Below are 14,264 nucleotides of genomic sequence, written 5' to 3' on the forward strand. Positions count from 1 at the left end.
CACAAGAAGGACAGGGACCTGAAGGAGCAGGTCCAGAGAAGGGCCATGAAAATGATTAGGGGGCTGGAACATCTCTACTACGAGGACAGGCTGAGGCGGCTGAGGTTGTTCGGCCTGGATAAAGAAAAGACTCCAGAGAGACTCTAATGGCCTACGGGAAGGCTGGAAAGGGACTGCTTATGAAGGCCTGCAGTGACAGGATGAGGGACAATGCTTTTAAATAAAGGAATAGGTTTAGATTGGATATTAGGAACAAGTTCTTTACCGTGAGGGAGGTGGAACACCAGAACAGGTTGTCCAGGGAGGTAGTTGAGGCCCTGTCCTTGGAGATACTCCAGGTCAGGCTTGACAGGGCCTTTGGGCAACCTGATCTAGTGCGCGATGTCGCTGCTCACTGAGGGGATCTAGACAGGGCCTCTGGGCAATCTGATCTAGTGCACAATGTCGCTGTTCACTGAGTGAGGCTTGACAGGGCCTCTGGGCAATCTGCTCTAGTGCGCAATGTCGCTGCTCACTGAGGCGATCTAGCGCCGGATGTTGCTGCTCACTGAGGGGATCTAGACAGGGCCTCTGGGCAATCTGATCTAGTGCACAATGTCGCTGCTCACTGAGGGGATCTAGACAGGGCCTCTGGGCAATCTGATCTAGTGCACAACGTCGCTGCTCACTGAGGGGATCTAGCGCCGGATGTTGCTGCTCACTGAGGGGATCTAGACAGGGCCTCTGGGCAATCTGATCTAGTGCATGATGTCGCTGCTCACTGAGGGGATCTAGACAGGGCCTCTGGGCAATCTGATCTAGTGCACAATGTCACTGCTCACTGAGGGGATCTAGCGACCAGTGTCACTGCTCACAGAGTGAGGCTTGACAGGGCCTCTGGGCAATCTGCTCTAGTGCGCGATGTCGCTGCTCACTGAGGGGATCTAGCGACCAATGTCGCTGCTCACTGAGCAGGGCTGGACAGGGCCTCTGGGCAATCTGATCTAGTGCCAGATGTCGCTACTCACTGAGGGGATTTAGCGCCGGATGTTGCTGCTCACTGAGGGGATCTAGACAGGGCCTCTGGGCAATCTGATCTAGTGCCGGGTGTCGCTGCTCACTGCAGGGGACTGGATTAGATGACCTTTGGAGGTTCCTTCCAACCCAAACCACTCTGATTCTATGACAGAAGATTTTACAAGGACTTGAAAATTAAGTCACTGACTTAAATTAGGTGTTTTGGAATCAACCTATTATAAGTCTCACAGGAGATTGCTCTACTATGTCAAAAACTGAACTTCTCAAAGATTCCAGAAAGAATTCTACTCTGAAAAGGTTGCTCTCTTGCTCTTTATGAACAGTCAGATGGTATGGTATAGCATTGTAGAATAACTGAACAGAGGAGCTGAGAATACATTCAGCAATAATTTGGCAAAGATTGATCTTTTAAAGATAGCTATAATAATGATAATAATAATAATAATTTATTTCTCCTGTCTCCCCAGCATTTCTTTACAATGAGAAATTAGTTTTGGGGCTCACCACCACCAGAGACTAAGTAGGTATTTTACTGAAATATGGCTTTATACTTTGGGAAAAGAAAAATGTGAATGGCACCTGAAGAGAGATTCTACTTAATCTTGTTTAGACTGGAAGTCAGAATAAATCTCCAAGTAACTGTCATTCTTTTCACCTTTCTGACATTTATTTGCCAAGCTTATTATTGTCTACAATGACTGCTAAAATAACACACCTCATCTTAGACCAAAAGTATGCATAAATCTTTAAAACATTCATACCGAAAGAGTTGCTTTCAAAAAAGGAACTATCTTCCCCCTTCTGTATCATAATAAATCAAGTCAATCTGCATCCCAAGCACTCAATAACAATTGTCCCCATAAGTCAACACAAAAATAAGTAGCTTATATTACTGCATGAAAGCATGTTACTTGATTCCACAAGTAGTATCTCAATGTTCAATGAGATATTGAGGCTTACCTAGTATCTTGCGACAACTGCCATACTCACTTTTTCTGGCCTCAATCCACTCTCAAGATAACTTTTTTCCATAGAACAACTGGCAAACTATCATTCACATGTGCAATGGGAATTGCAAGGAAATGACAAAAGAACCAATGGTTTTATGGCACCAGATGTTACTTACCACATCTCTAACAATGGGAAAAGATTTCTTTCTACGCAGGTCTGGCATGCTATCAATTCCATATAGCTCCCGACCAGCACTGTAGGAGGTGAAAAGGCAAAGGAGAAAATAAAGACCTGAAGCTTACAAGTTTGCATCCTTAAGAAGTGCTTAACATATCTGTATTTACAGTTAAAATCCCAATTAGCAGTTATTTGCTACAGAAGCCAAGTGTTCTGACTCTTATGAAGAAAGAATGAGAGCAATCTTGGTGTGGCTAACAGTTCCTTCTGGTGTTCACACAAACTAAAGAGTAATTGAAGGGTTGCTTTAATACCTCCCTGAAACTGTTTACCATGGATTTAAAAGTTGCAGCAGTAGCTTTTCATCAAAAGAACCTGTAAATCTGGTAGTTTAGATAGAGGCCAACATTGGAATAAATTTCATGCAAAGGATAAAGTATCCAATGCAAGATATAATCATATCTTCTTGTATGAATCCATGTGTATGTGGAAAACAGACTTGTCACAATTTAAGGTAATTCCCTCATGACCATCATTGTTTTCTCTTCCTGGTTAAGCTTTTTCTTCAGGCACATATTAAAACCTCCTATTAGATCTCACATGTAACTTGGAAAAAAAAGAAAAACAAACCAGCAAAACCATTCCTGAGGCCACTTTAAAGATTAAAAGGCTGCTACATCAGCAGGATTTAAAAGAATACGTACTGATCCAGTAACAATCTGCCTGGTGCTTCAGAACAGGCAGCATGGTATTATCTTCCTGACTTTTTTCTACAGTGGATGTTGGAAGACTTTTTCAGACCTAATTCAGAGGTACTGTAAGTATCAGGGAAGCTGAGATACCGTACATTTTCAAGACCCTTTCTCCTCCATGACTCTTCTGTTTGGTACCCACTCAAACACTTTTCTCAGTTGCTTTTTTACTTCTGTCTCTGCCTCTGTGTATAAAAATAGCACATGCTGCAGCAAACAGTTAAGTACCTGAAAGCCCTTGGTTTATTTATACAGATTACAATTATTGGGTGAAATATTCTGACCTAACTGAAATTAGGTCAGAATTTTTACTTTCTGTGGTTTGAGTATTTTGTCCCAAATACTCCTCTGCTGACCTAATTACAGCCACTTGCCACAGAAGAGTTGACAAATTCTGTGTTTATTTATGTCAAGACTCTGGCTTAACCGCCTGTTGTGTGTAGCTGTTGCAGTTCCACAGCTACAGCTAAATCCAAAAGGAATTATGAATCAGAGACTTCAGCTGTCATGATTTAAAGTCTAGCATATTGATATAAATGGAAATGCTGAGTTATGCTAACACGCCAGACTGTAAGCAGTTCAGGGACAGACACACTTCTGACACCTCCACTGCTAGTATCTTCAAGACCAATCAGTGTAAGGCAACAGAACTCACAAATCAGAACTCAAATTATTTAAGAGAAATGAAACACTAACTTTAGTTCAAGCAATCTCCAAATTACAAACTATGATGAGCCAAAAAGAGTATCCTATGCAATAGATATTCCATCCACCTATGCTTACACTTTTCTGAGAGTTTCTGGTTTGGGCCAGTGTCAGGAGTAGCAAAACAAGTTGGGCTAGATGGAATTTGTCAGATTCTGCATCACTGAGGTTTGGTTGGTGGGTTTTGAGTGGTTTGCTGTTGGAGTTGTTTTTAAGGCAAAGCCTACATAACTTTTATCTCTTGCTTGGAATAAAATGGGGTTCTATTTCAACCCAACACTATTCCATAGACTTCTGGGAGAAACAGACACAGCAAGCAGCAGTATTCATTTCCATGTTTTACTTTGAAGAGATTCAGAGCAACAAATTCAGTTTCTTGGAGTGTACTTCAGAAGGAACTTGTAAAGCTCAGCTTGGGTGAAGCTTAATTGAGCTAAAATGAGAGAAGAAGAAAGATAAAATGGCAAAATAGCACCTATATTGTTTGGGATATTTGTTTGCCTTCTGTTCAGTAATTCTCTTACTTCGAAGTTCTGGCAAAACTTTATCAGTAACAGTACTGTGGACTGGTGCAGCTTCTGATTTGCAGAGAAATGGGGAAGCTGCCTTGCACAAAATCCTGCCTCTAAGATATGTGAGACAAGCAGAGTTACAACATAAAAGAGTTAGGAAATTAATAGAGCAAATCTTGGCTGACAGACTACACAGTGGGCAGCTCTCCAAGTAGAATAAATTGCAAAAGGAATTTGAGAAGCTATCCTTAATGTCAGAGAGTACTTTTACATAATGGGACAAATCCCTAAGATGGAATCAAAATGAACTTACAAAACCATGAAGTGGAAATAACCATTTGGGGCAAAACCAGTAGGCACTGAAATCTTTGCTTTGGATGCAAGAGGTAAGTTAGCATCAAGGGGACTGTTTAGTGTTAAAGCTAATATCACAAATAATGAGTCAGAAAATACTGCTACATACTCTGCTCCTGCAGATGGTATTACTGTAATGAAGCATTCATCACAATTGCCAAATATTAAGGCTCGAAAGTTAGATATTAGACATTTGGAGCTGTTAACACAGAGATTAATTCCACAAGGGGAACAAAGACTGTTTCTCCTATGTATAATAAACACACCCTGAAAATAATTTCTCATATGAATTTAAAAATATTAAATATAACATTCAGGATAATCTACACATTCATTCATTTAACCTGGTAGTTCAGTACCTCTTCAAAGATCTTGATAAATATCTCCTAACATTTACACTGATATTTACACAAGATCCAATCTCCAAAGCTGATGAACTAAACTTTTCAAAACCCTGTGGAGTTGAGAAACTTTCTCAACACATTCAAATAGGATTGAGGATTTTTTAAGGCCCCATGCTCACTTGTCCTAACACTATCAACTATTTTGATGGTCTTTCCTCTGTCCTAGTAACTCAGTATTCTTTTTCATGTAGCGCCAAAGTTAGCTGTTGAAAACGCAGTATTTTTTTTTCCACATTAAAATATTTCTTCCCATAAACTGTACCCCCTTTTCCCATTAGTTACAAAAATGAATCACATTTCACTACCACACAAAGCAACAAATAGTTTCAGGTAGCTGTTAGGAGTAAAGCTGTAAGGAGAGTACATTTTATTTCCTAGCAGAAGAACTGAGCTCTTTAAGCATTGATGCTCTTCAGTGAAATCCTATTTGACAATGAATTTTCACCCTTTCTCTTGAAAAGAAGATAATAGATATATTTTGCATTTAAAACATGACTCAGAAATGCAGTGATTTTTGCATCCCTAGGTTACATACTGTTATTTTGTTCCTGAGAGATGCTGAACTTCCTTAAACTCTTTTCTTCAAAGTGGTGCTGTGCACATTGCACTCTGAATAAAGGGCACTGATTCAAAACATTGCTTTCTTAAGAGACTACAACAAAAAAAGTTCAAAATCTTCAGAAGCTAAGCTGAAAATGCCTTTGGGTGTTCTTTCTCATGATGTCTCCAAGTTGTGAGGTGCTTTATTGTTAACAGATAAGCTCTATCAGGAAGGTTCCCAAGTTGTATGTTGTTAACATTTTAATTAAAGTTGTTTTAAGAGATATGAAATTACTACTTCCCAGATCAAAAGCTTCAAATAAACACAATTGTTATGTATTTACCACAATGTATTCCAACATTTAGCTAAAGGACAAGGCCTGTGTTCTACTTTATTTTATGATCACCTATTGATTAACAGACAAGTTCTTATTCTGCAAGGGCTGAAAGCAGTTTTGGAACTTCAAGAGTCTGTAATTTCATTTTGATCCATATTGACCAAACTGAATTAAACATATAAAACCAGTATATGGGAAGAATACATTCTAGGTTCTGTAAACTCTCAGGTACATAGGGGATTATTTCTAAGATTTTGAAAAAACTGAGATTAATCTGCAGTCTCTAAAAGAGAAGTCAATAAATTTCTCAATGCTAACAGTATACAAGAAGAGTGTCAGACATTCTTCTTTTGAAAAAAATGTTTAAACAGAACAGAATTCAGAACATTCTCTCATAATTGTCCTACTCTAAGCTGTACTTTTGTACTTAGTTTTAAAACATAGTCCTTTAAAGATGTATTTAAGAAAGGTGCTAAGTTTGAAATTACTTTAAAATATTTTTTAGGTGATAGAAGGTCATGGTATTGTTTACCAGTGCAGTAAGGAAGAGAGGACTAAAGGCTGCTTTCAGATCAATGGCCTTACAGTAGATGAATAATTCCTGAGCTATTCACTGCATTTGATAAAAGCTGTGTTAACAGCCATGACTGATCCAGCAATGACTTGCTGTACAGCAGAGAGGCTTCTTGGTCCAAAGGATATTTGTAGGCAAAAGGATAAAATAATACATAAAAGAAACAGACTTGACACATGAGGATCATTAATTATTCTCTGTACTGCAAAGAATTTAAAAGGAAGGGTACAAATATTCTAATACATTCTGCAGCTGCCCAGTTTTATTGAAATTCCTTTTCTCATCTTTTTCCCATTAGGACATTTTTCTCTATACTCAAATATGAGGTCAGTGCACATATGATGATGCCTGAAATATTGCATCTGCCTGTAGCATGACAAGCTCGCTAAGACAGCAGAAAGAATTTTTTCTCTACAGTTGATGAATTGTGCTTCACTGTTTTAGGGCTTGTATGGGGCAATTTTCCTTGACTCACTTTCAATATAGCACAGAAAACAGTGATATGTTAGGTTCGCACACAAATACTTAATCAGATAAGCCATCACCCTACAGAATCAATTGGCCTCACTTTATCTCTGCTAGCAACTAGACAGCAGAAATCTAATTGTTTCAGAGTTTCATCAGGTCAGAACTCACACACCAGGAAATTGATTTTTTTTCTTTATTTGTAGCTAAACTGGGAGCTGGCATCAGTTCAAAATGTCATCCAACACTCAACTGTATAGGAAGGAGAGAAAAGTATAAATGAAACTTTCAATGCAAGAAGAATGCAGTTCTGGTGCAATTCTCCAGAGTACTGGATCCACATTATCCTGACTTTTGGTGTCACATTCATTTTAAGACAGTTTGGATTGTACCTGTATGTGCTGCAATTGGAAAAATTCTCGACAGAGATTCCCCAGAATTCAGGCTGTTAGTAAGATGCTACAGAAAACACATATACAAATAGCCTTAAAGCATTACAATAAGTCTTTTCCACTTTGTCACAGCAGCAACACCACCCTATTTGGTATGATCTTGCTAGCCCTCATCAGGCCCAAACTGTTCAAGTTAAATGATTCTTTCTCCTTTACAGACAAACATAGGACTTGAAAGCTATAATCAAAACACTCAAAATGAACTCTTGATGAAAACAGTAATATTTTCAAGTAGAACCTGATTTTTTTTCCTTAGACTGACAGTTCAGCGTAGCAATTCAGATGCAACTCCCAATAGTAAAACATGCAATAATTTCTGTTCTGTAAGTGGCAGGTAGTCTGCATGGCAAAAAGCATGACAAATAGTCAATGTCTGCCTATATCAATGTATGCATAGACCTTTCTTTTTTTCAGATGAGAACTTGATCAACTACATTTTCCTTTCAGACTATGTAAGCAGACAGCTCCTTTTTCATTCAAACCCCTATTTGGCAATTGTGATGCTTTTTGGTGTATGCTTGATATTTTGAACTATTTAACAACTTCCAAACTTCCCTTTCCCCACCTGGTTTAGTCCTATATTTACAGGACTGACTTAAAAATTTGTGGTACTCTACAAATTCACTACCAGTTAGACAAAACCGAAGAGGTGAGGTTTCACTGTTTGTTCTGTAAATCACTCCATGGTGATTATAACTCCATTTTAGGTTGCTGGGATCCTTGATATGTTTGAAGTTTTTAAGAATTCAGGTCAGATGAATCTGTTTTATGGCATTCTTAAAATATGATAAATAAAATACTTAGGCGGCTTGAATAACTTCTTATGCTGGTCTGATCTCATGAAAATTCAGATGAATTTTTTGAAGACTGAACTAAGAGTTAAGGAAGGGAAGAAGAAATTTATTTTTGCTGCATATTATGATTATAAAATGTATCCAATGCATTCAGTAAAAACATAAAAACAGAACCCTGCAAGTTAATGCTCAGTAATTCTGAGACAGCCACTCTGTCTCAGGTCCCACAAATCCACACCTGGATAGTAATACATAATTTCTGCTAGAGTGGAATACTGAAATTGGAGGTTTAAAATAGTAGATGAACACTGGGAGAAAAGGCCAGCATTATAGAAGTAATTATAGGATTGGGTTAACAGCTTTTCTTGGTCCTCGGTATATTAAAATACCAGAAAAGTAATACCTAGACCTTTCTGTGAAAATGAAACTTGGATTAAAAATGTCTTGATATGAGCTAAAAATACTGTATGTATATATATAAATATAAAAGGCTGAATTCCTCCATAGAATAAAATCTGTTATCCTAGCCGATTCAAGAAGCTATAAGAACATTTTGAGGTAGACCAAGCTATTTTTAAGGACTACATCCACTTAAATTTTGGTAGATTATGTGCTCAGATGAGTACGTACATTAATGTTATGAGAAGTTTGAAATCATTTGTTAATCATATTTCTATAACAAATATGCAAATTAACCACACATTAGGATATGCTGAAAGATGCTGAAGGAAGTGAAGCAGAATTTGTGACTACAATTCTGCCTCTGCCTTCTTATCACAAATCTGCTGAATGGTTCAGGTGAAGCTAAATCAGAAAAACAGATATTCTAAACTGTACTAACAGGCCTCTGGGGCCATCTCAGCTTTTGGAAAAAAAGAAAGATGTTTGCAAAGAAGTTCTGACCCAATTTCTTTTTCCCATCATGCTTCTTGTCATGTTACAGGGAGTTGACACTACCCAGCTAAAATGACTTTATTCTGGCCTTGGGTGATATGGTCTCAATGCAGCACCTTTTCAACTTGTATTTTTTTCCTTTCTTTTTTTTTTTTTTTAATCTCAATATTTGGGAAAAACAAATCAAAACAAGGCTTGGGTGTACTGAGAGATGAAAATCTGGACATGAGCCAACAATGTGTACTTGCAGCTCAGAAAACAGAGCACATCCTGGGCTGCAGTATGCCCAGAAGTCCAAGGGAAGTGATTCTGCTGCTCTACTCTGCTCTGGTGAGACCTCAGGTGGAGTACTAAGTCCAGCTTTGGGGTCCTCAGCACCAGAAGGATGTGAACCTGTTGGAGCAGGAGCATCTCTGCTACGAGGACAGGCTGCGATAGGGCTGTTCAGCCTAGAGAAGGGTCTGGGGGGACCTTATTACAGCCCTTCAATACTTGAAAGGAGCCTCTAAAAGAGAGGAGACTGAAACTAGATGCAAGGAAGAATTTTTTACAATGAAGGTGGTGAAACACTGACCCAGGTTACCTAGAGGGGTGATAAAAGTCCTAACCCTGGAAACATTCAAGGTGAAGTGAGACAGTGCTCTGAGCAATTTGGAAGATGTTCTTGCTCACTGCAAGGTGTTGGACTAGATGACCTTTAAAGGTCCCTTGCAACCTAAAGCATTCTACGATGCTATAGATATTTGCTTAAGAATTATATGTGGCCAAGAAGTGACTGCTTCATTAGTTTAAATATTGCTAAAACACATTCTGATTATCATCTGCAAAATATTAATCAAATTAATTATTTTCTTTTTAATAGAGCTTCACCATCTTTGACAATACCAGGGCACTACTGTAGCTACTATCAAGAAGTTTATGTATTCTACTAGCTGGTTCTATAAAAGATATGTTGATTCTATGACAGGGAGAGCTAAGACTGCTTATGGCTCACATTTCAATTGCAAAAAAGTAGCATTAAATTGGTATCTGAACGCACTCTCTGGCTCCAGCAATACTGACAGAATACATACTCTGTAGAGAAATAAGACAACTGAGGAAAAACTGTTAGATGTGGTCTGCTGTCTAGTGTAAAAATCTCTTTATATTGTTTGTATTCAGCATCCACAGATTTGGTAGAATAGTAGGTTTCAATTCTAGATTAGTATACTTCAAAGCCCACTGCCGCTTGCCTCTCACTTATCAGAAGATATTTTAACAGATCCACTTATAAATGATAGAGGAAGAAACCACAAGGCAAGATGTTTCCAGTTGCTTTCATTGTAAAGTATACCCTTCTCTGTAAGAATCTAGTGAAATGATAATAAATCCTGTTTTCTGCATGAAAAATTAATGTGTTCCTTATGGCTACAGGCAAGTAAAATCCAACGAACCATCTGAAGCAGTTGCTTCACCTGCAGGACACTGAGGCTTGTATTATTTAGTACTTAGTGTTCTGTATTTTGACATGAATGAACAAGTTGTTGAATTATCTTTAGAAGAAAAACTACGCTTTTTATCTTCTATCTTACATAGACTCTGAAGCATCATTAATTACTCTCCTTGTGTTCCTGAATGTGATTAAGTTTAATTATAGGCAAATCATTCTCAAAAAAACTCAAAAAAAGTAACAGCAAAAAGCCACCCAAACCAACCAGAAAGCCCAAATACCCACTCCCCCAGTAAAACCTCAAATCCATGTTTTGATTTTTTGAGGTAAAGAATACTTTTTCTGATAAATGCATCACTGCTTTTATTTTCCAGAATAGTTCTCCAGTTACACTCCCATAAGCCTGTAAGAATTCTGACTTTATAATGGATTCATGACATTTCTATTAAAGTTTGGATTCATTTGGATTCAACAGTTGCCTCTCTGCATAAATTTGGATAAGCAATGACTCTGTCTTTCTTTCTGAAATTAAAGGGAAATGGAGAGAAAAGCAGCTTTGTAAGAGTTTTGATGGAGTAGACAGCAGTGGCCTCACAGTGGTTTGAGCCATCAAGATTGTTTGAGCAGTGTGGTTCAAAGCAAGAGAATCACAGAATCAAGCAGGTTGGTAGAGACCTCCAAGATCATCCAGTCCAACCTAGCATCCGGCCCTAGCCAATCAACCAGATCATGGCACTAAATGCCTCATCCAGTCTTTTCTTGAGCATCTCCAGGGAGAGTGACTCCACCACCTCCCCGGGCAGCCCATCCCAATGCCAATCACTCTCTCTGGGAAGAACTTCCTCCTAACATCCAGCCTATACTTCCCCGGCACAACTTGAGACTGTGTCCCCTTGTTCTGTTACTGGTTGCCTGGCTACAGCCTCTCTTCAGGTAGTTGTAGGCATCAATGAGATCACCCCTGAGCCTCCTCTTCTCCAGGCTAAACAACCTGGAGAATGATAACAATAAAAAATATGTTTCTAAACTAACATGCTCATAGCATGAAGGACTTTGGAGCAAATATGAGGCCATATATCTATGTGTTAGGTTTGTTGGAAAAACAGAGGGTAAGTGCATAAGGCAATATGCTGAAGAAGCATTACACCTCAGAAAATTTGATCGTTGCCATTTAGGCTGAACATTGATAGTCTGTGAATACAGACACATAAAGAAAGATATCAATCAATAGCTTCTGGACTCCTGTATATATTCATGAGTGGGAAGTCTGTAGGCAATTTATATTCACATTACTTGTGGTAGCAGAGGGGGTACAACAGTTTATATATTCCATTTGAAACATTTTTTAAATGCTGTAACATCTTTTCCCCTCAATATTTAGATAAAAGCACCATATAAAGGAAATAAATTATAGAACTAGATAAAATAAAGAAAAAGAAATAATTTCAAGTACACAGACATATCTAAAAGGTAACAGTATAAAAAGAGATTAGTGCACAATAAGGTGCACGATATCCATTGAGACATGGAAAGGCTGACCCACCAAACTCTCATATCTCATTGCCAAATAAACGAACATACACCTGCCTGGGAAGATACACTTCAGTGGAGAGTAGGACAATCCACTGGAGAACCAGTAGGAAAACAACTTCACTAATACATATGCATGCTGAAAACACACACCTCAGTCTGATTCTAGTAGAACTGCATATTTAGTACTTTTTCTTGCATCTTTACTGAAACAGCCTTGACTTTGGGGATATGAAATAGAAATTAAGCACATGAACAAACTTGATCCTTCTAATAACATTTAAGAGGATGGTAAGTATGCCAAGATTGTTAGTTGTCAGCTAGAAGTGAAAATTAATGTGCTGGTCTGGATTGTGAGATGAAATCTGGTGGAAAACCAGGAGAATAGCTACATTCTCAGAACTAACCAACTGGGCAATGCTGCATTGGCAGTGATGTATCAGTCTTTGTGTGTAGTCTTTGGAACATTAAACTTTACAGACATTGAAAAACTGTTCATGTAGCTGATGTTACACACTGAATTCTCTACTCCTCTCCCTCCAGTTAAAACAACCCAACAACACGATAAAATTGAAGGCACAGAAGTTATTTAGGGCAAGAAAACTCCCTGTAATGTTGGCTGTTTTTTTGTGAATTTGTCAGAGAGAACATGCTACTAAAGGAAAGAAGTAATCATCTGCATGCAGCACCATAAGTATACCATTAGTTTATTTCAGAATGGATTGGGCCATGTGGTAAATTTATCAGTCTCTGACATCACTGCCATCAGGCAAGCAGTAAATTACTACAGAGCAAGTTTCTGGAATAAGCAAAACAGCACTACTCTAGATTCATATCTGTGATGAAAAACCCATCTGACCTCCATGTACTTTACAAAAGTACTCAAAGGATGAATTCTAAAGTGTCTCATCTTCAGAATAACAAAGAAGAAAACAAAAAAGATGAAGATAACATTTGATACTGGCATAGAAAAAACAGGAAAGGTGGAGCTTTCTGCCTTTTAACAGAGGCTTTTCTCTCATTTCAAATAGCCAATTGAAGATCATTGCAGAGAATGAAGAGCTGTAATCTGTGTCATGGACATGGGAAGTGCTGGTGCATGAGGAAGGTTCACAGCACTACGCTATGAAATGGAAGGGTAAGGCAGAAAAGAGTCAGTTGAGGTATTTCTGCATAGATAAAGCAAAGTATTAAGTGTCTTGAGGGAACAAATCTCCCCTCACTTCAAACAGCAATATCTTCTGGAGCAAGTAAGAGGGAAAACGAATCACAGCTAAGGCTGCAGCTGGCTAAGGGATCCTACAATTTAGGATTAGTTTTTGAATGCAGAAGTAGAGAGGAAAGTATGATTATAATAGAGCTACAACAGTCTGGGTGGTCAAGGTTTTGCAGCTAAGGTAAATGAAAATTGCATCAATCTTTTTGGCAGCATGGGGATTATATTAAACAAACACCCTTAGTACCTTAGACACAAAAATAAACCTAAAACATAAGAATCTAAATGGGAAAACCTCACAGTGTCTAGAACCTGCTGCATATCCTTTAAGATGTGCAAATGGAAGATAAATTAGACAATGTGATCTCAATATTTTGTCTTTGTAACAAAGCACAACTATGGCAAACAGCACTCATATGATGCAGCAGCAGGAGGATAATATTCCTTTTAAATAATTAACTAATGTAACTGACATATTTTACCCAAAGCTTTACTTTTTTTCCCTTTCCAAACAGAATAATGAAAAGGTATTAAAAAAAGGAAGACAATATGTTCCTCAAAGGAAAGAATCATTAGAACTGGGTGTAAAATAACTCCACCTGGAGATAACCAAACCAAATGTACAAGTTTCTACCATATTCTCTCTCAGCAGCTGGAAGATCTATTTCCCTTGTCCTTTTAGATTTCAAATATTTGACTGATATTATTGTATTACTACTGATTTGCAAAAACAGAAAAGAAAGCTATGGTTTCTACTGGCATTTATTTTGTATGCAATCAGGTAAAAATGCTGTCATCCAGCTGACTTGTGCAACTGAACTGTTGTATTAATCTCTTATAAAAAAGAACTTAAATTAAAATAAGACCTACACAATGAAACTGAAATTTAGTATCTTCCTCTGAAAATAATTCCATTTATTATAAGAACAAAATGTAATAAAAATACTATTATACTTATTTGCAGAATAAATGACAAAATTCACAGTCATCTTCATACTCACCCATTAAATGCCTGGACTGCATAAAGTTTGGAAGTATCCAAGGAACTTCCACTTACTATCCGAGCCTTTAATAAAGACCAAAAAAGGTACAGTTACTCAGTTGTTCTTAATAAGTCTTTGGACAGAATTTAACTGCATCAAACATATAACACCTAATAT

General features: G+C 37.9%; 1 protein-coding gene across 1 annotated transcript in view; it reads right to left on the reverse strand.

Annotated features, from left to right (window-relative positions):
- UNC13C (unc-13 homolog C) overlaps positions 1–14,264 on the reverse strand; it is a 142,101-nt gene that overhangs the window by 111,592 nt on the left and 16,245 nt on the right. The window contains exons 3-4 of the mRNA XM_064157581.1: positions 14,106–14,170; positions 2,144–2,222 (exon numbers count right to left, since the gene is read on the reverse strand). Coding sequence (XP_064013651.1) covers positions 2,144–2,222; positions 14,106–14,170 — 144 coding nt within the window. The remainder of the gene's footprint in view (positions 1–2,143; positions 2,223–14,105; positions 14,171–14,264) is intronic.

Source organism: Pogoniulus pusillus, chromosome 17 (assembly GCF_015220805.1).
Source record: "Pogoniulus pusillus isolate bPogPus1 chromosome 17, bPogPus1.pri, whole genome shotgun sequence".
In the NCBI taxonomy this organism is placed as follows: Eukaryota; Metazoa; Chordata; class Aves; order Piciformes; family Lybiidae; genus Pogoniulus; species Pogoniulus pusillus.